Genomic DNA, 24,874 nt, shown 5'->3' with positions numbered 1-24,874 from the left:
ATGTTACATACCTACCTAGAGTAAACAACATTAACAACAAAAACAATGAAGCAATATTCGTTGAGTGAATTTACACATTCCTTATTAAATCAATCTGCTATATGAACAATTTTACTTAAGTAAATTTTTGAAATATTTATGCCTGCTTTAAGTGGATTCCTATTGTACAAGCATGCTACCAGATTACACCGACATCCTTGATGCTACCAGATTACACCGACATCCTTGTGCAAAAAAAGAATACACGAGCTCACTTACTGCCTGGTGGCGGAGGGTCAAACAAAGTCCTATCTAAAGCAAATACTAGTGAACTAGATACAAGATAGTAACACTAATTGATATAGACACTGCCATTATAAAACTGAACAGAAAGATGCATATGGAAATAATATTATATAATTAACGTACAGAATTTTAATCTGCAAAATATTTCACAACTACTAACAGAACGAAGTTTCTTCATGTAAATTATTCTTATTTATGCAAAATATGTTTACACTGAAAGCACAGTAACTTTAGTTTATTAGGACAGAAATACAAAAGATCATCATAAGCACAAAATACTTTACAAGCAGCAAATGTTTTGCACAGGAAAAAGAGTAACAAATATGATTTGTTATTAAACAAGAGCTGTGTTTGTGAAACACAATGCCCCCTGCTGCCCTGCTTGAAGCCATAAATTTGAACTTTGACCTTGAAGGATGACCTTGACCTTTCACCAATCAAAATGTGCAGCTCCATAAGATACACATGCATGCCAAATAACAAGTTGCGATCATCAATATTGCAATAGTTATACCCAAGGTTAAAGTTTTGGTAAAGAATGACAGACAGGCCAAAAACAATATACACCCAATCATTCGATCCGGGGGCATAAACATAAACTAACCAAAAATGCAATTTTACAACCATTTACTACTGTTTTACATCATACCCCATAGGTTACCTGGTGCGGGTGGCATGCCTGGTCTCATGCCTGGTGGTGGCAGGCGAGGGTCTGGTATGCCACGTGGGGGCATGCCCGGCGGTGGTCCACCCATGGGTCTGGGCTGTCCGGGAAGCCCTGGCCCCATGCTCATCTGGGGCATCGACACTGGGGGCATGCCTGGACGAGGAGGACCTAGTGGTTAATAACTTGCAGTACAAACAATACACAGCAGGGCCGCCATAACATCATCCGCATACATCAGCTGAGAAACCATTAGTTACCGGTACTTTATTTAATATTTGGAAGATCAAATGTACATCTTAAAATCTGCTTTCAAATTACCTTATCTCATTGAGAAAAAAATTAACAATTTTTCAGATGTTAGAGTGCCACAAGAATGGCCACCCTGATGGTAATGATATTCAATCACACATCAGATGTAAGGCTTTTATATAATAGTTATAACTGTATTGTGTTTGCTTGTCTGCTAAACCTGATTCAGAATTCAAAATTCATATCAGGAATCCAGCATGCCTACCTCCAGGGAAGAAGTTGGGTGGCGGGCCTGATTGAGGTGGCGGCCCCTGAGTGGGTGGGGGTCGGCTCATGTTCGGGACGGGGCCAGAAGACTGAGGGGCAAAGGGGGCCTGGGGCCTGATCGCTGGCTGTGGTGGCCGCACTGCGGGAGGGGCAGTAGGAGGGGCTGCAGCCCTCTGGTTGTCTCCCCTACTGTCTGTTCTCTGTCGACCTAATTTAGGAAAACTGTGTGAACTGACGAGACTTATTTTGGCATGATATTTAAAACTTTAATTCATAATGCATTTAACTTAGTTTTCTTCAAACATGACAAGTCATTAAATCAGATCGTTTGAGGGAACAAGAGTGAAAACTTGTCACAAAATACATTCGTTTGAAAGTCTTAGCACACTGACCTGTGACTGATGTATAAATGTATTGTAGAAATGATGGCACAAAACATAAATTCAGACAACAAGTGAAGAAACATGGCAAAAGCACAAAACCTGCTTTTTCTTTTGACTAATTCATCTTTTTTAATAAAAATAATTGTGCTGATCTCAGGTGAAGTCAGCAAGTATGCTACCCTCACACAAAATGTCAGTGCAACACATCCAACCAAACTTAAGTTTCTTTTTAAAGTAATAGAAACCTTTACCTTGGCCCTTCAGACTAAAAATGTGCTAGCCCTGCATGATATTAAGCAACCTAGGAACATTATTTCAGAACAGTAGCGCCCCCCCCCCACCTTAGAAAAACACAACAACAAAAACAAACAAAACCAAACTAGAGCTTTGTCACAGACGTGACGAATACCCCCACATGACAAGAATATTTTGCATGTTGTCTTCAGAAAATAACAACGGCCACCATGTTCAATGTTTAAAACGCACTAAGTGACCCCGTGACCTGGTTTTAAACCCTGCATGGCCCATGTTTGAACTTTCCCTACACATCATCTAGATACAACTTCTGACCAAGTGTGGTGAAGATCAGATGAAAACTACTTGAATTAGAGAGCAGACACCATGATGAATGTGTAAAATGTACTAAGTGACTCAGTGACTTAGTTTTTGACCCGGCATGACCCATATTCGAACTTGACCTAGACATCATCTAGATACAAGTTCTGACCAAGTTTGGTGAAGATCGGATGAAAACTACTTGAATCAGAGAGCGGACACCATGCTCAATGTTTAAAACGCACTAAGTGACCCCGTGACCTAGTATTTGACTTGCCATGACCCATGCTAAAACTTGGCCTAGACATCATCTAGATACAACTTCTGACCAAGTTTGGTGAAGCTCTGATGAAAACTACTTGAATCAAAGAGCAGACAACATGCTGAATGTTTAAAACGCACTAAGTGACCCCGTGACCTTTGTTTTGACCCGGCAATGTTATAACTTGGCCTAGACATCATGTAGATACAACTTCTGACCAAGTTTGGTGAGGATTGGATGAAAACTACTTGAATTAGAGAGCAGACACGGACCACCCGACCGACAGACAAGCTCACTCCTATATACCACCCTAAACTTTGTTTAGTGGGGGTATAACAAAACACACACCAAAAAACAAAACTTAATAGAGTGAAAAACAATGTTCTATTAATTATATGTCCGTCATCTTGACCCACAAATCTCCATAGGGAATTCCAACCCAGGTAAAGTCTCATCAAGATTGGTAAATGCAATCAATAGACATAAGACACAAAACATTTAAAAGAAAGCAGACACAATTAATTTGGAAAATTAGGGACAATATAAGAGCCATAATTTCAAATGCTATCATGTTATTTGGCTGGTTATTGAACTTGGTCGAGAAATTATGCCAAAAAACATTGTCAACAAGTTTAAAGATGTTACAACAAGAGATGTGTTTGTCAGAAACAAAATGCCCCCTATTAGGCCGCTTTGAAATAAAATTTTAATGCATCATTTGGCAGGTTTAGAAATTATCTCCCTTTCAAAGCTTATTACTTCCCTTTGATTGTATTTTTTCATTTTGACCTTGAAGGATGACCTTGAACTTTCACCAATCAAAATGTGCAGCTTCACGAGATACAACATGCATGCCAAATATCAAGTTGCTATCTTCAATTTCAACTGCTATATGCTATTAAAATTAATGAGAGAACAAGATTCATTTTGCACATTTTGTTTTTAAATTCAAGTGCATTAATTCTGAAAAGCTTCATGTGATCTGACGCATTGTTGAATTTGGACTAGATAGTATACCTACAGGCCATAAACAAAATTTTGTGATGAATCAATAACGACTTTTAAGAAAAAGGCAGTTCTATCAGACTCTATCAATGACACCCATCTGCTGCAGTTTTTTTTTATTATGGGTGTACAATAATTATAATCATTTTGAGCACCAATAATAAAATACTGTACAACTTCTCTGTATCTGTGACAGCAGAAATACCATTCTGTTGCGGAGGTGGTTCCCCTTTCCTTGCTTGGGCCTCAAAATTGTTAAGTGCCTGTTTGTTACAGTGTGTCACCATGGGCACTTGGCCATGCAGCTCCTTCCTGGGCAGTTTGTCAAAGATGGCGCGTGATGACATCTCTGACTTCACAATCACTATCGCAAACCTACAATTACATTCAAATTAACCATTAACTGAAGTGATACAATATAGCACAATCAATAAAAAAAATGCACAGAAAAAAAAAGAACAGCGAATATCTTGACTAATTTATTTACATGGATATCATTTTTTTGCAGTACATTTTTTTGACATTATTGGATCTAAAAAACAGAAGAAGCGCTTCGGTTAGTGGACGCCCGGGCAAAAATAAAACCCATAAACGGCAGTTGTACGTCCATTTTACAAATAGTGGAAGTCCCTATGACGTCCAATAATCTACATGTACACTGTTTTCTAATACACAGCACATGTAAATCTTAACAGTAAATCTGGTCATTCACTCTGTTAACTCCGCCTAGGAGCTTCTGCATCTCATGAATTTCTCACCGAGAAACCAATATTGATTTTTTTCAAGCTGTCAATCAAATTCTTGTTGGTAATCGCATCAGCCATTTATTGCTCAGGCAGCTGAATACACGCCAACCCATGTGAGGGTGTATACAATAACTGTAAATGTCTCGGATCAATACTGACCTATCTCAACAACTGTAGTGCTGTAGATACAGCTCACACAACATGTTTTTAGGTTGAGAAAGATAAACAATTTTGAGTTAAAACAAGAGTGCCAAACTGTCACAAGATACGCCCGTTCGGTGGTTTTGGACACCATGCTTAATGCTTGAAATGCACTAAGTGACCTCGAGACCTAGTTATTGACCCGGCATGACCCATATTTGAACTTGACCTAGATATCATTTAGATGTAACATCTGACTAAATTTGGTGAAGATCAAATGAAAACTACTTCAATTAGAGAGCGGGCACCATGCTAAATGCTTGAAATTCATTATGTGTCCGATCGTGACCTCGTTTTTGACCCGGCATGACCCATATTCGAATTTGATCTACATATCATCTAGACTCAACTTCTGACCAAATTAGGTGATGATCAGATGCAAACTACTTCAATTAGAGAGCGGACACCATGCTAAATGCTTGAAATGCACTAAGTAACCTTGTGACCTAGTTTTTGACCCGGCATGACCCATATTCGAACTTGACCTAGATATCAACTAGATGCAACTACTGACCAAGTTTGGTGAAGATCGGATGAATACAATTTGAATTAGAGTCCGGACAAAGTGGCGCCGTTGAAAATGCACTAATTGACCCTATGACCTAGTTTTTGACCCAGCATGACCCATATTCGAACTTGGCCTATATATCAACTAGATGCAACTGCTGACCAAGTTTGGTGAAGATCGGATGAATACAATTTGAAATAGAGTCCGGACAAAGTGGCCCCTTTGAAAATGCACTTATTGACCCTATGACCTAGTTTTTGACCCGGCATGACCCATATTCGAACTTGGCCTAGATATCAACTAGATGCAACTGCTGACCAAGTTTGGTGAAGATCGGATGAATACAATTTGAATTAGAGTCCGGACAAAGTGATGCCTTCCGCCCGCCGCCCGCCGCCAAGGGGTTTCACATAATACGTCCCGTATTTTATACGGGCGTATAAAAATTAACTACGATTTTTTTACCAAAAGAAATGATTAAGTTCTCTGCGCTACAAAGTTTTTATGCAGCAATCAAATATTTCCACACTTTCCCCCGAGCAAGAAGGAGTTGATGTCATAAATTTAATTTATAACATGACCTATGCTACAGGAGTGAAATAACGTAATGCTCAATTTTGTTTATAACACGGATGTTATTACACTAGTTATATAACTGTGAAATGACATCATTATTTTGACTAAATAACGTCATTATTCCAGCAAATTTCTTCAGTTAAACTCATTTACAATGTGAATAAACCGTGAAAAGAGCATATTAAAATAAAAAGAATATTTGTTGGTCATCTTATAAATAGAATCTTAGATTTACACAAATCCCTGGTTGAGTTTATTTTTGTATCAATATATATTTATACAAACCCTACCCTTTGCTTTGTCCATTAGCCCTGTTTTCATAGAATTTGATCTCCAACAAATCGTTGACACCAATGGATGCCAGAGCATCTGTCAAATCCTGGTCAGTAGTCCACTTAAATATATAAACAAGTTTTATCTCATAATTAATCTGCAACATCTTGCAAGCAACAGCATTCTATATAGTAAATATAATACTTACATGTAGTTCATGCTTTTCTCTTAACATGCAATGTCACCAGGAATTTGTTACATCAACTCAGTACAAAAATTACATAACTCAATGTTATCAGACAAACATTATATCTCACGGTTAAATGTTAAAAATCTTTGTTAAAAATCTATTTTCCTCTATATATGTTGATACCCGAAAACAGTACCATACACAATCTTATTTTATAACAATGTTCCCCAAGATAAACTCACGTTGTGAATTCTTCTTATTGGGAAATTGATGTATTTGGTTTTTGCTCCCAGACCCAAATACTTTAGAATTGATAACTTAAGTGTTTTCTAGTTGTTGTACTTATCAGTGGTATCCACTACAAACTCAGCAAGCTGGTCCCCTGTTGTACTTATCAGTCAAGTCCTCTACCAACTCAGAAAGCTGGTCCCCTGACATACTTATCAGTCAAGTCCTGTACCAACTCAGCAAGCTGGTCCCCTGACATACTTATCAGTCAAGTCCTGTACCAACTCAGCAAGCTTGTCCCTTTTGTACTTATCAGTCAAGTCCTCTACCAACTCAGCAAGCTGGTCCCTATGTGGTAATTATCAGTCAAGTCCTCTACCAACTCAGCAAGCTGGTCCCCTGTCGTACTTTTCACAGCAATTAACTCACCCACTGTAGATTTCCCACATAGACACTGTATCTTCGCCCTGTGTATCCTGCTGGTACAGATGTGGGTGGAATTGTGTTCTTCTTGGGCTCATCAGACTACAGAATAAAAATTTACATGAATATTTGTTGACTGCAAAAAAAAACAGTACCAAACTCATGAATATTTCTTTAATAATCATTGTAACTCTTAAAAGAAGTTTCCCACCTTATATTAACAGAGTCTGAGATAAATTAAAGTCCTTTTCCCAACGATTATTTTGATGCAGTTTTACCTTATTTAGAACTAACAACAACCTCTTCATTCTCTCACATCAGCTTCTTAAGCGATATTTCTTACAAAAATCAATAGGCTTTTGTCTTAAGCGAAAAGGTACGGGTGTTACCGTGTTAACAAAAACCAAGGTCAATAATATCAATAGCAGTAAATACTATTTCTTAACAGCATTATTTAATACCACTACTGCTTCAATTTAAAACAATGTCTGCAGCGCCCTCACACTACTTTGGGGGAAGGGGTCCGCAGCCCTTAGGAGGGGGAATTTTTTGTAAATGAGGGAATGTTTATAAAAAACAACAACAACTGTGTTTAACTGTTATAAACATATATTTCTATACATGTGACTGTCTATAGGACAGAAAGGTGGACTTAAACTCAATCTAATGACTATATAACAGTAATCTAATTTAAATGTGGGTTGGTTGGTAGGCTTTTTTTTCTTACCACAACACTTAATTGAATATGAAACTCAATGAGAATGTCATTATTTACAGGTATCAGCAGTGTGAAATGCATGACGACATAGCATCTTACTTTCAGATATAGTTCTTAATAAGAAAATGTTTGATCCAGATTGTCTTTCTTTGTAAATTATTGTACAAATAAATATTCTTTGAAAACTAAAGACTGCATCTTGAATAAAGCATTTATCGACTAGAATAAATGTGAATGAAACAAAATATTAACAAAAATAACAGTTCTGAACGATTCAGACGCTTTTCGCAGTTGCGTAAATTTCGGACATAAAATTCGGACGCAAATTTTGTAACAGAAAAAGCTTTTGTCTATATCTGTAAATTACTGTACAAATAAATATTCTTTGAAAACTGAAGACTGCAGTTTGAATAAAGCATTTATTGATTAGAATAAATGTCAATGAAACAAAACATTAACAAAAATAACAGTTCTGAACGATTCAGACGCTTTCCGCAGTTGCATAAATTTCGAACATAAAATTCTGACGCGGATTTTATAACGGAAAAAACTTTTAAATCTGTGGTTAAAAAACAGGGTCGGTCAGGTAACCGGAACCATTACTTTTTTTTTCGTTAGGACTATATTTGAGTCAATTTTCAACCATAAATCAGCAATGTTTAAAATATTTTTTTTACATTTTCTGAGGGGAAAAAAATCAGTTTTGGGGGAAAAAATTCTTCTCAGGTGGGGGACTGCAGCCGAAATTCGGCGGCAGATTTGATAGAATATGGGCCCTGGTCTGCTACTATTTTAGTGCCTGACTTAAGTTGGTTTTATTAGAACTTGACCTATGCTCCACAGCCTAAATAAGTTATTTTCAGTGTGGATATGCAGATTTCAGTGAGTCATAATACTCGTACTTTTTACCATTAGCTACATTTTTTATTCCATTGTGATACATGTATAATATTAAATTCACTACTAACCCCCTCTTTTTCATCATCTCCACTGGGTTGTGATATGATCACATCATTATATAAATCAGCATCAGTCTCAAACTCGCCATCCTATAAAATAACAAAATACATCCTGTCACATGCAAACACTTATAATGTAAACAAATTCATATTCCGGGGTAAGATCTTTAATAAAACAGCAGCATTCTGTGCCTTGTCACTCTTTTTTTCCCAAATCTCCAGCAGCCATGAAAGCAAAATATTTAAAAAACATCTCAAACCAGTAGTAGGAATAATTCAACTCTAAGCTTTGTAACCCAAAGTGTTGCTTCGAATTGCCATGTGCGATCTATTTTCCAAAGGTAAAAAGCTTGATAAGTTACCAATGCGAGGGCTAATGGACACTGAAACAGCAAAATCAACATTTACCTGTCTAAACCACAAACCTGTGTAAATGGTACCATTAAAGCACAACATAATTCATTTTTATTTATTTACTTTGTTTTTCTTTTGTACCTCTACCCACCTCTAATTAAACAAATCTGTCGCAATGTTCAATGGTTTTTTTCCAGCTTTTTGGGAAATTAGCCCATGGCTTTGAAATTGGGATTTTGTGGGCATTTTCAAGATATTGGGAAAATAAATTGGGATTTCAAACTACATAAAAGAGATCAACAACTGTTATCACAAACACCATCATGATAAACAGTTTTCCACATAATAGGCCGCATTTTATTAGGAGGCGCTTTATCTTCTGATGAACTGCTTTCAACATGTTGAATATCAGTAAGCACTTTGCTTTCAGAAATCAACCATCACAATGCAAAAGAGTCACTTGTTATTAAATTACTATCATAAACAATGGAAGGAGTTTCAATGGGAGGACTTGTACTTGGTGACAATGTTTATTTATTTAATGACACTTGCTAAAAAAATTCAACAGTTTTCATTTGGCCAGGTTTTTGCTTAGAAATCTTTTACAGGTAAATTGTAATATTTTGAATTGTGCAACATATTTGTTTGCCACTCAGCCGAATCACAAAACGCTTGAATATCATCGCAAATATAATAAGCGCATGAACTACACAGAGAAAATTGGACACACATATAATGCAGACATTATACAAATCGGGGTATAGTCTAAAACCCGTATAAGACCGAATCAGACTACGCTTTGTTAAAAATGTCAGAAGTGTTTTTTTCCTGACTGGGATTTTTCAGGTATGTGTACATGTATACGAGGTATTCGCAACTCGATTTTAAGCCAAACATGCTGTCGCGCAATGCTCGCGCATGCGCACCCGTCTGAAGCCGAAAACAAAAATAGTGCATCAGACGTCTATCGTTATGTAAAAAAAATTGTTTAAATTACCGTTATTAAACGTGCATCAAGACCAAATGGACATAGTATAATGACAGGTATGTTTTCAAAATCAGTTACGCATGTTTATTTATGTTAGATTAAGCTGATTAAATCATTAATTCGGGTTGAAAATATTTGCCTTCGGTAGAGGATAGATTTCAAAATGGCGGAAATGTATGTTAAACAAGCCGACATGTACCAATTTATAAGAATCATCACGTTTATGTTAGATTATACTGATTGTTAAAATTTATATAAACCGATGGATAATGTATCGTATGTTGTCTTGGAAATATTTAAAAGGAAGATACAATATTAATTATGTTGGCTTTCTTGATTGGAATTTGAGGGAAAATGGCGGAATTGTAGGGGTAACAATAAGTTTATGGTATATTTTGGACGAAGCATCAAATGTTTTTAAACATCTTTAAAATATAAATGGAAGCTGCAAATTTACTTAACTGATGTTGCTTAATGGTTTGCAAACAAAATTGTGAGTTTCTACCTAGTAATTTTAAAGCAATTTAAGTTGGAATGAGGATTTTTTTTTATCCAAATGCACATTTTACAATTTACAACAAAATTATGTTTACATAAATTAACAAGGGACAAAATTGTCACAAAACCAGGTTTTCATTGTGAACAAAAATCTGATTAAGGGAGACAACTCAAACTGAACTTTTGAAATGAACAAACAAAATTAACCCCCTTTGAAAGTTTGTTTCAAAATAAATCTATTTTAAGTTGTGGTGACCTTGACGTTGGAGATATTGACGTGATTCTTTTGTGCGACACACCGTCCCATGATGGTGAACAAATGTGCCAAATAATTGTAAAATCTCACAATGAATGACAAAGTTATGGCCCAGACAAGCTCATTTATTGCCAATTTTGACCTTTGAACTCAAAGTGTGACCTTGACCTTGGAGATATCGACGTAATTATTTTGCGCGACACACCGTCCAATTATGGTGAACAAATGTGCCAAATGATTTTAAAAAATGACAATGAACGACATAGTTATGGCCCGGACAAGCTTGTTCCGCCCGCCCGCCAGCCAGCCAGCCCGCCCGCATTCGCCAATCTAATAACCAGTTTTTTCCTTCGGAAAACCTGGTTAAAAACCTGGTAAAAAATCTGTTTCATGATTTACTACAAGTTTATTCTTTTCAAGTTGCATTTATGGATATTTTGTGAACCTTTTCTTAAGATAGAAGATGATTATGTTATCTTACATTTCAGGTTGATGTTCACTTAACCATGCAGTGTTGACTTTACTGGAAGAATATTCAAAATGCTTTGTGCGAAGATAACCACGCATCCAAGAAATTGAAGCATAAGACCTGTCACATTCATCACATTGATACAATGTCTTCTTATGTGTCTTTGTATCATTTATCTCTGTATTCCTACTAGACTTGATAGATTAAGATTTTGGTTCCTGTTCTACTTCAAAGTCACTATCACTAAAACAGTATTATTTGATGATCTCAATTGAAGATCGCGTCTCGCAGCCGCTTAACTCGACCGCAGCTGCTAGTACTGTTGGTTTTAACTCGGCGCAATAAATTGAATACATGTAGTTCAAATAAACAATTGAAAATAACAGAAAAAAACGCCAATGTATAAGCTTTCTAATAAATGTTATTTGTTAAATTTCTGACTAGAAAAGACAGAGCAGTAATCAGGGAATAATCTAGAATTTACTATCTACTAGTCCCTTGAACTCGCAGATTTTAGACAAATGAGTCCCAGGCCAAAATTAATGAGTCCACCTTGAAAAAGAATGGGTCCCAAATTTTGAAATATACCAAGTTATGAAGAAAACGAGTCTTAATCACACTAGCTCAATAACTATATTTTGCATGAAACTTTAAAAAATCTCAAAACAAAAAATTCAGGTTGATCACTATCTTGTTTGCCTTCACATAGGCTATAACATTATCTGTTACATAAAAGTAACCTGTTACAACATTTCAACTTGATGCAAGTCAATTATAATATTATTGTTAACATCCGAATTTTGAACCTGATAATAGTATTGTTAATGTCCGAATTGTGAGCCATTGACTTGTTTGTTTTGGATTTAGCTTCAACACCTTATTTCGGAGGCATTTTTCTGTATTATTTAAGACTAAGTTACAAAAAGTGAAGGCAGGTTTTTATCCGGGGACTCTAGAAAATATCATAACACACTCTATTTAAAAGGTCGATTCTGATTGGTTTGTATTATACAGCAGCTGCTCGACGACTAAAGCCAATCAAAAGTATTGTTGCCGTCTTTAAGCCTCATTCGGTTAAACTCAGCGTTCATCGCTACACTTTGACTCATACCCAAGATGGTTCGTACTTATTGTGATTCGCGTATGTACTTATCTTGATTTGTGTATGCATTAACGGATTCGTTTCAGCAATGCGTGCTAGTGGACGCACATATTTCAAAACTATGCGTCTATTTCGATATTTGTGCGTCATAGACGTGGGACGCGCATGTAGATTATTCCCTGAATAATATATATTTACAGTCAGGGTTTTTTTGGCCCGATTTTATAGCCGAAATTCAGCTATGTTCCCAATCCCAAAAAGTATACTTTTTTCCCAAAATGTGGCAAAAAATTCCCAATTTCCAAAAAAAATAAAAAAAACTTTTTTTTTTAGAAAGAAGTGTCTTATGCGTATTTTACCTCAATTTTAATTCAATTACATCTAACAAAGTATTTTATGATTTTGTTCTTTTAGTTTTAATGATTATAAAGTGTTATATCAAATTTAGTATTTCCCTAATTAGTGGACTTTTCGTGTGGAAAAAAAAGCTAATGAATTAATTTTCCCAATTTCATGAAAATGCCGATAAAATTCCCAATTCCAAAGCCATGGGCTATCTTCCCAAAAAGTGGAAAAAAAACCCTGACAGTGAAGGTGACAATATTTTTTACCCGAAACTCAGCTGCAGTTGGAAGAGAAACAGTAATTACGTTGTGTTTAACTTATCATATCTTTTTTAAAATGTTATGCATTGACATATAAATTAGATATTTAGAAAGAGCAACATTTCAGCTTTCTAAAATGGGTAACATTTTAAATAACGAATAACAAATGACGTGACCAGCGGAATTTAAATTACCAAGGTAAACTATCATCTCGGTTAACAATGTGAAGCTATTACGCATTATCGATAAAATCAATAATTATCGCCTTCTCTGAATGGATATCAGCCACGTCAGCAATTTTCACCGTTATTGGATTTATGCATGGAGTTGCGGACACCGTTAATACACATACCTGGGATTTTTTAGCAAATTTGGGGAAAAAAAGTGTCATAAAAAACCCTGATATCGCTGACTTAAGTGGCGCTATCGATTAGGTAGGTGCGTATGGACTCTAAGAGCCTTCAAGGCCTACATTATCAAAGGCTTTGGGTCTGTTCATATTGACAACTCACACCAGAAGAGTAGTTTCCCTTTGTCCGGGCTTTGATAATGTGGCTCTGAATCTGACCAGAAACAATACCATCATTTTTGATACATTAAAGAGAGTTACATGTTCTAGAGTATTTTAGTAACTTCTTCTGTTACAATTGTTAAAGCAGTAAAAAAGCTTCCTTTGAGAATGCTCATTGAATCGAAACACAACAAGTCACAATCGAAAATAGTCACTGCACTATGCTTATTGTGAGCATATTTTGGAGGTATTACAATACGCTTCCATTAACAAGTTGACGTATTTTTATGTACGGAGACAGTAAGTTTCGAAAATATAGAGAAAAACTTGGAACAAAATTATCTAACCTGATCAAAGCCTTCTTCAATATTTTCATACAAATCAATATCCACGCTGTCCGCCATTTTTCTACCTGATTGCCCGTATGTGAAGCCGTCATAAAAGGCTACAATACACATTGAAGATAAACGACTTTATTTAAGTTGCTGCAGTTTTGCCGATTTTTTTCCACCAATTAGATTTTGTTCAAAATTTCTATTCAAGTACTATAAACAAATACTATATGAAAATGAAATAAAAATATAGGGTCACCGGCCTTTTTTTGATTTTATTCACCATTTTATAACATGTGCTTTTTCATTTAAAATGGAAAATCTCTAATTCACGATGATAGGGCGAATACCACAACTTTTCCGCTCACCGTCGAAATTTTATACCTTTGACAAGAGCACCGTATCCTTCTGTCAAAAACATGGCCGCAAACTTTTTGGCGAGTCAAGAAATGAAAGAAAAAAGCAAGAAAATAAGGTAAGTTGGTAATAAAAAGATATTCCACCGAACGAAGTATATACTTTACATATTATTGCCGTTTACCGCATCAAAATTGCGTCGCTATTTACTGCAAAATAGTGTAAACAACTTGAGCATATCGTGAAAGAAGTGACTTTCATGACGCGTAAAATCGTATTTTTTTGCAGATTTAAACATTTTAAATTAAAGATTTTTTTGTTAAACGGTATGGTAGAAGAATCAATTTACAACACATAATGGCATGCTTTATTGAATATAACTGTGATTTTTACATTTACACGTGCTAGCAAGTATGCACCGCTCAACACTGACATTATAGAAATATGAACACCGCTAAACAATGTCCGTAAAAGCACCGCATCCTTATGATTTTTTGGCACCGCTTTATTCTGATATATTTTCTTTCAGGAGGAAGAGACGTTCAAATTTATGTTTGAACAAACCACTAAACAAGACAAGGAGCCTTTTTTCCTCCGGGTGCTGAATATTACGATGTACTTTGAAAATATTTGGTTTTCTATTGTTTTTTGTTTATACTTGACGGAAATAACTATATATGATTCGAACCCTTTACATCTCGTTAGAACAAACCGCGCTGTAATGTCTTATATATGGAGACAAGCACTCACAAGCTTCTATAGACAGTCTTAAAAAAATATTTTTAATAATTTTTACACCTTTGTTTCTGATATAAGTAGTCGAGAGAATCGTTGGTGTATATCTTTGGTTTTGGCCACAAACATCAAATTCATATTTCAGTAAATTTAACCAATGCAACATCACTTTGTACACTCTATACATAACTAAATTTATTATTTCCTTCGGTTAGTTTTACACCAACATTTGCTTATACCTTTCCATAATAGTAGATGGACATCTTTTTACTGATTATGAATCTGAAATCAATAAATAATTACTATCAATAATGATTGTATTTTACCACAACAATATAGATAAATTAAAACACGAGACTTAAAAATGTGCCCTCCACGTACTGGAAAGCAAGACAATCGATCCCGGTGAACCTTTTAGGTGCAAGCATGCCATCATTTTCAAGATCAGTTATGGGACACGTAACTTTTATAAATGGAAGATTATCGTAAATAAATTCACCTCACGATGGCTCGTTCAAGCTGATCATTTAAAACCATGTGCAGAAGTTAGCGGTGCCACGAATTTCAGTGACACGGAATATAAATACGTGTTTAAACAAAAATTGTTATTTTTCATAAAGGCAGATTAAAAAAAGGCTATAGATGGGTGTACAACAATAATCCAATTGAAATCGTGAACAATTTTAATTATCTAGGAATAGTAGTTTCAAGCAGCGGCTCGTTTATACAAGCCACAAATACTTTATCAGCCAAAGCGCTTAGAGCGATGAACGCATTATTTACTGTTACAAAATCATTGAATGTATCTGTTAAAATAATGTTAAATCTGTTTGATGCATATTTTGCCTCGATTCTAAATTATGGAAGCGAGGTATGGGGGTTTACTAAAGCCGAAAATATTGAGCGTGTCCAACGCAAATTCTGTAAATGGCTTTTAAGTGTAAAAGCTTTTACTAATTCAAATGCTTTGTATGCCGAAGTAGGGAGATACCCGATGTATATATGTCGATATTTGCGAGTAGTTAAATATTTCTTAAAATTGTTCAACGAAAAATCTTCTAACTGTATTTTAAGTAATATTATTCATAAACAATTTAAAGAAGCATGTGATAATCCTCACTCCAAGTCATGGACATCAAACGTTCGGAAACTCTTGCAAGAGTCAGGTTTTAATGACGTATGGTTATATCCAGAATCTGTTAATGTTAACAGCTTTATTATAATGTTTCGCAATAGATTAAAAGATTTGTTTATTTCAAAATGGCGAATTGATGTAAATGACTCTCCATCACTATATTTGTACAAAGAATTGAAACCCATTTTTGAAAGATCCATTTATTTAGACAAAATTGAAAATTCGAAATTTAGAAACATAATCGCAAAATTGAGATTGTCTTCCCATGTTCTATTTATAGAAACTGGTAGGCACCAAAATATTTAAAGAAATGAAAGAACATGTACATTTTGTTCAATGAATGAAATTGAAGATGAGTACCATTTTGTTCTTATATGTCCTTTATATGATAATATTAGAAATACATGTATACCTGTTTTGTACAAAAGAAGACCAAGTATGTTTAAATTTGTACAATTGTTGAATGAGACTAGAAAATCTGTATTGATACGTCTAGCTAATTTTTGTATAAAAGCATTTAAACTTAGAGCCGAAAATTTATAGTCTTATGAGAGAATAGTTTTTTCCTCAAAATTGTGATTTTGTAAATAATTTATAACTGCATAATGTCTATATTTATTTTTCTCAATCACTTACGGATCATAATCATTTACTTAACTTTGTTTAACATTTAAGAGCCGTCTCTTTCATATTGCATTATCACAAAAATCATCCATGTGTAAAAATGCATAAACATTTGTTGTTAGTTTGACGCATGTGTATGTATATGTATTTATGATTGATTTCTTGTTTTTGACGATGAGCTGTATATGCTTAAGTCGCAAATAAACTATCTGTTCTGTTCTATAATCAGTGTTTCGCGGTGCAATGATATTTATGTAAGTGATGCATGTTTTCACCAAAAAATATGCCTTCAACAGATATTGAAACAAACAGGTTCGTATGGCATGTTCTTTTTATATATATATACAATGTTTAAGTCTGTCACACAGGCCTGACACATCGACAATCATCTGATTATAACATTTTTCTCACAAGTATGAATGGTGTCGAGCACGACACGACTTTTTGTAAACACTATTTCAAGGTTATTTTAAATATTTCACGACTGGTAATCTTTTAAATAGACGACATATTGGTTCAGAAATTCGATGGAGTGCTTCGCAAGTGGCAATCATTTTGCAGTGTCTTATAATAAAACATTTTGTCACCCGGTTACCTGATATTGCTTCGTCCGCCATGTTTCTTTTCGTCAGAAGGATACGGTGCTCTTGTCAGAAGTATAAAATTTTGACGGTGAGCGAAATACTTGTGGTATTCGCCTTATCACCGTGAGTCTTTAATATAAGGAAAGTCTCTATTAGCCTTTTACAAAACAAACCAATACATACAAGACGAAATAAAACATTAAATTAATAAGACTGTGACACACGCATCGGAACTATCAATGAAAACTATTGGGGTTTTAACCGGTTCGATGACGGGTCGAGAATACTTATTCGATTTAATTCAATTTTATTATTTTATGTTTAATATGCACAAGAGCAACATAATAACCAATTTCTGAGACACGATGAAATGAAACGAATACAAACATCAACTTAATTCCTTCTTGCTTCCAATATTTTAGAAATACACATCATGTATTATACTACTCCAGATCATCGTCATCCGGGATCGTCATCTATCTCAGGAAGAAACAGTCATGCAGATCGTGAAACGCTTAATTACATGCAAGTAGTTAGGACGATATATGAATATACTACATTGTATTGTTTTACATTCATCAAGTTATGGTAAAATGCAATAAATCATCATGGTTGACAAGGAAAACGCTTTGCTATCAATGTCCTCTCAGTAAGGCACCATATGTTGACCTGTAGTTTTAGTGGCCGTGTGTCGTATGAGTAGCCGTTGTATAAGGCGTAGTTGCAGATATTGTACAGATTTGTCCGTACGTCACAATTTTTAGCTAATCTGTACGTCACAATTTTTAGCCAATCAACGAACACGAATAAATAACGAAATTATTACTGCTATCGGACGATACAGTGTTTGGAAACTTAAATTGTTACTTATTATGAATAAAGCAATACAAAACAATTGCGCAAGTTATTGGTGTGATATGAATTTGCGGTCGTTACGCAATAAGATAATAAAGTTTGATACGGAAAATCGATCGAACAGAAAAATAAACTCACTAGGACTCGAAAGTTATAGAATTTGAATAACGTAAATTATGGAGTTCAAGTTTGTTTGAGATATTGTCACACTCAATCAACATCTGATTTTGATTATTTGCAGCCTCGTAGTCATATAGTTTTTTATTTACCGTCTCGTTTATAATTGGTTGCAAACGCAAATATAAATCTAGCCATAAATCGTTAAACGTACAGTAACTATTCCATATCATGATTTTTTTTAGGTATGGTTGCTACTACAATAGTTGTGTTTAATGGTATAAAGTGTATTTATATCGTTCAAAAAATTCATGTATCGCGTAGCAAAAATCGGAAATCATGGGTGATCCCTTTTCTCGATTATCTACAGTCCTCCATAGAATGTGCACTTATTTGCGGTTATTGTAGTTATGTAACTGTGTTACTTCTCAATCTTTGGAACAAACTTCGAACGCGATGCATGAAGCTACTGTTTATCCACAAATTAATAAGGGGATTGGCAAAGTTGTTTGTGAAAAACAGGTTGGAGATGACAAAAATGAAAGTGTTCATAGAGACGCCGACAATATGGTTTGAGGCGTTTAAAATTGTTACCACGATGACAGGAGCCGCTGTAGATAAGAAAAACGGCACGGAAACCAATGCCAAACATACTGAAACTTTCACTGCAGCCTGTCGCGTTCTTAGGAAAGCGTCGTTTGTATTATTCAAGTCCGTAGGTGCAACACGCATAGGATTGAAGATCTTCGGGATGATGTTCAGAGAACAGACGCACGTTATCGCATTTGACATCAGGGTTATTTTCAGGTGCACCACATTGACTATTGTGTGTAACTGAGTCTTTTGTTTGTCGAAGTAAAAAGAACTCCTGATGGCGTGTTCTTGTTCAGAACTATGGAGGGCGACCCGAGGCCGATTGACAAAAATATCACAAATGCTCCAAATAATTTTTTTTTTTTGGGGGGGGGGGGTCATTGGTTCCCGATTGGTGATCATTACGGACCGACGGACGACGCCGGATACAGTTATTAGGAAAGTTGAGGCTATGACGCATATGCACAAAATCATTGCCTGAAAACTGCAGAGACTCGATGGCATGAAGTTATTCCAAAGTTTCGTGAACATGAGAATAAATGACGGACCGCACACTACCAACGAGCAAAGGTCACAGACTGCTGGATAGAAAACCAACCAGATGTCAGGTTCTTGTCATGGCCATTTTCGTTTGTTTCGTTGGCCTTACTTGTCGCAATTAACGAACCCATTTCCATATTTATGGTCAAGTTATTTCGCGTTTTCACAACAGTGGTGTTAGCTGTTCTATTCTTAAATTATGAGAATTATTAGACCACCAAATAAACGTAAGGAGGACACTCAACTAGTTAATAGAGTATCGCACACTATGGACTTGTGGCACTTTGTAATAAGCGAGAAAAAAAACCGTCAACTATATAGCATGATTCCCACCATTAGCCTTTCATTTATTGGCTATAAACTAATAGCAACAACATAGATCATTGTTAAGCATGCGACAGCTCGTTTTGTAAGCGGTGTTTTAAAAAGCTACAAGCTGGTCTTCCTATAAATGTATATCAAAGTTTCCCTGATTATAATTCACATAAGCAACGAAAATGAACGTACAAGTGCGAACATGTACACACTAATGTAACTTACTTCCAAACATTATTATCCTTCGCACAGTCATATTATTCTGTATAACTAGCTGATAAAAGATACACGAATTATTTCACTGTAAATAACGATTCTACTAATAAAAATAAAATAGCCTTTTGTACCGCCATGTATGAACTTTATTGTTCAATTTTAAATGATGGATTATCAACTTGGGTTGAAAATAACAATACATTAGCTGATGAACAGAATGGTTTTAGAAGACATAGAAATACTGTTGACCATATTCACTTTCTTACAAATATTATTGATACCAGAAAGAAGTTAAACAGTCTACCTTTTGTGCTTTTATAGATGTTAAGAAGGCATATGATTTTATTGACATAAGAATTGCATGGCAAAAATTATCAGAGTCAAATATTGGTATTAATTGAAAAACAGCAGTCAAATCTTTGTACCATAATGTATCTTCGAGAGTAAGAATCAATGGACTTTTAAATGATTGATTTTTCTGTACACAGCGGTTTGCGTCAAGGTTGCTCACTGTCTCCTCTATTCTTTTATCTATTTGTAAGTGACTTAGCTGTCGTTATTAAAACTGCTGATAAAGGTATTACATAAGAGGGTGAGAAGGTTTATATATTACCCAATGCTGATGATATTGTTTTATTAGCAGGTGATGAAGAAGACCTTCAGTTCATGTTAATATTTTAAATGATTTGTGTTATAATAATGGTATGACTGTTAATCCTTCAAAAAGTAATGTTGTACATTTTAGACAAAACTCGGCTAACAGAACTTTATAAACTTTCATTGTGGTGTTCATTTCCTAATAGTAGTAGATACATATACTTACCTAGGAAAACTGTTGGATAAGTTTTTGGATTATGAGAAAACAGCTAAGTGTGTTGCCGGAAGAGCTCTGGGACTGCTCATTGCTAAAAGTAAAGCTATGGGAGGTATGCCATATAATGTGTTCAAACGGTTGTACGAATCTACAATTTGGCCCATTATCGCATATGGTACAGCTATTTGGGGGAACAAGGTCATACTCTTGCATTAATGCAGTTGAACATATTGCCCTTAGATTCTTTTTGGTGACTGGTAAATGCACACCCATCAATTCTCTTTATGGCGAGTGTGGTTGGCATCCGCCACAAGGCAACATCGCTGACCAGAGAGGAGCAATGCACACATTATGATCTTTGCACATGAGGATGAATATTGCATCCATCTGGTTGACTGTCTTGCATTGTGTTAAACGCGAAAATGATTCCATGAGTAGTGTCATTAGATATTTTGGTGTCGTCTTCACAAATGTCTTTGCCGCACGAAGAAGGTGCGTAAAAGGTGCCATAACTTTTGCAATATTGAATATAGCAACTTGATATTTGGCATGCATGTGTATCTCATGAAGCTGCACATTTTGAATGGTGAAAGGTCAATGTCATCCTTCAAGGTCAAAAGTGTAAAAATACAATCCAAGGGAAGTAATAAGCTTTTAAAGGGAGATAATTTCTAAACCTGCCAAATGATATATTGAAATTTTATTTCAAAGCGGCACAATATGGGGCATTGTGTTCCTGACAAACACATCTCATGTTCTATGCACACATTAGTGGAAAATATGTTAAAATAATGTCAAACCGAATGAATTTGCGCCCAACTAAAATCTACCTCAACTATTTGTGGAGTATTGAACTTTTGTGACATTTTCTGCGCAGCATATTGAAATCTACTTAAAAAGTTAGAGATGTCTGGCCTAGTATGTCTGTTGGATATGAATTCTGCCACTGGTATGGGGTGTTTCATGCTCCCTCAATTACAACCGTGTAATGCAGCACACGCGATGGCTGGTCAGGAACCTTTGCAATGACAGATCCCGTTGCATCCAAATTCAGACGGATATTTCCCGATTTCACAGCATCTGTATACATTTTTATTTGCGTATTAGTAAACAGAATACTGTTCAAAGGTTTCTTCGCAAAGCATTGAACATACCCTCCAGGCATCACATGTGTCATTGATCACATCCACTTCTCGAAAAAGATCCCTTTCAAAAAGTTCACTATTGATAAGTTCATGCAACATCCTTCGAAGGGCTAGTTTGCTAGGAACATTATTGAAGTTTCCCTTCGCCAGTGACATTCTATCGGCATTTCCAATATTTTCATAGAAAGTTTCTGCCGGTCCATTCTTTTTTAGAAGCTCTTTCAAGTCATTTCTCAGTTGTCCTAAAATATGTCTACGATGAATAACATGTTCTGGATGTTTGATTTTTGAATTTTCCGGATACTCTTATTTTCATTTTTACCCTTTTTTACCGTTTTGTCTGCTTTGGATAAAAACTGTATTTTGTGCACCCCTTAAGTTTACACTCGGCTTTGCTGGTGAAATAGTTTTTTCGGCGTAAGCTGTATTAAGCCAGCTTTTCACCCTGACTTGACCTTTGTAAGTGTCCAATAATACTCAAATAAAATTTCCCGCGGCTAGGTACGAATGAATACACTTCATTTATTCCATTGGCTGATTTGAGTATAACACCAGAACATTGGAAACATATCCGCGTCTTTGTAACACTGTTTTACTGCATGAAACAATTTTATCTCTAATGAAAAGGCTCAATAGATAGAACATTTTTACAATCAATTTTCGACATAAATACAGTTTGTGCGTTCACCTTTTATTTTCAGAGAATTACCAGCGCAAAAGCGTTTATACTAAAGGCTATGTTGTTATATTTAGTACTTACTTGCATTGCATTTCAATTCCCGAGGTTTCGGGTCAATTCGCGGCCATTTGTGAAAGTCAGAGTTTATATACAGTTCATCAACGGAGTTCGCAGAAGGGGTTGCGATCATTGTGTTACACCGGTCTTACTGACAATAACGTAGTGACGCTCGATTGGTCATTGTCGGCTCGGGTACTACTTACATGTACCCCGGGTACTCTTAAGTATACTTACATGTACCCCGGGTACGGTAAATATACTTAATTGTACCCGGGAAAATTAACGCTAAATCGATCGTTGTCGGCTATTTTTTGGAAATAATTATATTTACATATATGTCATTTTTCTGTAAAATGGCATCTATATTATCGAAACTCATACCCAAAAAGCATGTTGATGCAGATTTTTTAAAAATAGAAGTTTTATTTAAGATAATCGGTAGCGTTTTACGACATCGGATTTGGGGCGGAAATACTTGGGTACAGTCTAATATCGACCGGGTACGATTAAGTATATTTATCGTACCCGGGGTACATGTAAGTATACTTAAGAGTACCCGGGGTACATGTAAGTAGTACCCGAGCCGACAATGACCAATCGAGCCGTAGTGACTGTAATGCATTGCATTCCAATCCGCAAGGAATCAAGGTCAGTTTGCGGTCAGTTGCAGAAATCTTTATATAAACGCCGTCTCGTAAACTTTGTGCACTTGAAGTCTGTTTTGATCAGAAAGATACTAAATAAAGATATTCGGCGATATTATTGTGGTATGTCATTCATCGATTTTTAATATGGTTTCAACATTTGCATGATAAGGACCAATTTTGATAAAATTAATTAGAAATATTTATCCATTTAGACCAGTTTATTAAGCATGAGCACAATAATTCGCTAGACTATAATTATGCAATTAAATAAGATTCGAGTATTGCCGGCTGACCTATATGCACTCGTTTATTTTCATGTTTCTTGTGTTTTTCTATTCTGTAAATATAGATATCTGAGTAATAATATCACATAAAGCAAAATAAGCCACGAAATCTGGCGCAACACCCCGTAATTGATTTGCTTATGATGTAGCTAAGAACTGCGCAGAAAAAAGGCATCCGCTACTTTTTATCTCATAGAGATAACTTTTGATCGTTCATAAACATCGACCACAATCAACGCCGTATATCTTTTTAAAAGATATTTCTTGTTTCTACTGCCTTGCTTTCTAACTCTGTTGTGACTAAACACATGGGCACAATATGGATTTTATTCCTTAATTTTGTTGGTCATTAATAGAATGTGCCCCTTTTGTGACTCGTTTTATTTCGTTTGGTGCACAGATAGTTCTTTCCATTCCTCAGGATTGAAACGGAGGGTATTTTGTTTCTCTAACAAGTGGAATTTCTGAAATAAACATAAACAACACATTTAATAAAAATAGAAAAAAATGTTGTGGGTCGCTACTTTTTCACACATGTTTAACTCTTTCTCCAATAAGAAGCGAAGTGAAAATGGCTTTTGTTTCTTGTTTGTACATGTATATTGTTTGTTTTTTAGTGATATAAAATTTAAAAAAAGGCTTTTGCAACCAGCATAAAACCAGAACAGTCTGCGTGTCACTCGTAGTCTGTTCAGGTTTTATGCTTTTTGCGGCTTATCAGTATCTAAGGCTTGGAAATAAAGCCTTTACAAGTTGAATCTTGTGGACAGGTCTTTGTAAGGGTTATGTAAATAGAATGAAAACAACAGCAATCATTCCAAAAAAGTACAAACATTGTTGGAACCCTTAATACATTTTCCAAAGCAACAACATTATATACTATGGAGGATCTGGGTGAAACATATTTCGTTTTCATAAATATCAATGAGCAAACTACTGAACAATGAAAGTACATTTCCCTTTTATATACTTGCCGAATGAAGTAGCATAATTATTTGATTTGATACAAGGAAATACGACAAAATTGAACGGATAACAATATTAATTTGCGAACCTTGCATATCATACTTAATACGTAGTACGAAATGTTTCTAACCTTATCTCCCACAGTCACTTAAGGAGCATCTTGCTTCTTTGTTTGTGTCTGATGTTTGCTAAATGTAAAAATGATTGCACAAAAACTTCATGTCATAGGTATTTGTTTAAAAAAAATAAATAAGTATATCAAGTAAAGAATTGGCTAAGGTAGATAATTGGTAGACAAGGCAGACAGTATTTGACAAAGACGTTGATGTGTTTTTATATTCGCTAGGCTTGTCAAAACTAGCTCTGGCAACTATAAATTTGTATGGAATGATCATAATTATTTGTAATATTTTGGTGCAGAAATGCTTTAAGTATAGTCATAAGTATCTTGATTATACCACGCTTTTTGAGTCACAATAAATTGTTGGCAAATGCAGACGATGGATTACCAATTTGAATGTCAAGACAAGCTTGGTTTGAATTTTTAAGCTAACCTGTCATGAAGTGACATGGTGAGCTTATGTGACCGTGTGATGA

At 35.4% G+C, this 24,874-nt stretch overlaps 2 protein-coding genes across 14 annotated transcripts in view; both read right to left on the bottom strand.

Moving 5' to 3' along the window:
* Positions 1–13,708, bottom strand: part of LOC127846483 (cleavage and polyadenylation specificity factor subunit 6-like) — a 40,226-nt gene extending 26,518 nt beyond the window's left edge. For 9 of the 12 annotated variants that reach the window (XM_052377766.1, XM_052377756.1, XM_052377804.1 and 6 more), the window contains exons 1-7: positions 13,626–13,708; positions 8,505–8,585; positions 6,825–6,920; positions 5,995–6,098; positions 3,879–4,048; positions 1,467–1,676; positions 947–1,120 (exon numbers count right to left, since the gene is read on the bottom strand). In XM_052377766.1, coding sequence (XP_052233726.1) covers positions 947–1,120; positions 1,467–1,676; positions 3,879–4,048; positions 5,995–6,098; positions 6,825–6,920; positions 8,505–8,585; positions 13,626–13,682 — 892 coding nt within the window. In that variant the 5' untranslated portion in view covers positions 13,683–13,708. Of the gene's footprint in view, positions 1–934; positions 1,121–1,466; positions 1,677–3,878; positions 4,049–5,994; positions 6,099–6,824; positions 6,921–8,504; positions 8,586–13,625 lie in introns of all 12 variants that reach the window. The other 3 variants (XM_052377794.1, XM_052377837.1, XM_052377784.1) reach the window with 2 other exon arrangements.
* The window catches only part of LOC127846669 (uncharacterized), a 337,381-nt gene that overhangs the window by 26,518 nt on the left and 285,989 nt on the right, over positions 1–24,874 (bottom strand). The gene's annotated exons all lie outside the window — the stretch shown is intronic.

The sequence above is a fragment of the Dreissena polymorpha genome, chromosome 1, assembly GCF_020536995.1.
Source record: "Dreissena polymorpha isolate Duluth1 chromosome 1, UMN_Dpol_1.0, whole genome shotgun sequence".
NCBI classification, from domain to species: Eukaryota; Metazoa; Mollusca; class Bivalvia; order Myida; family Dreissenidae; genus Dreissena; species Dreissena polymorpha.
The sequence above is the reverse complement of the archived record's forward strand: the minus strand, read 5'-3'. Positions and strand labels throughout refer to the sequence as shown.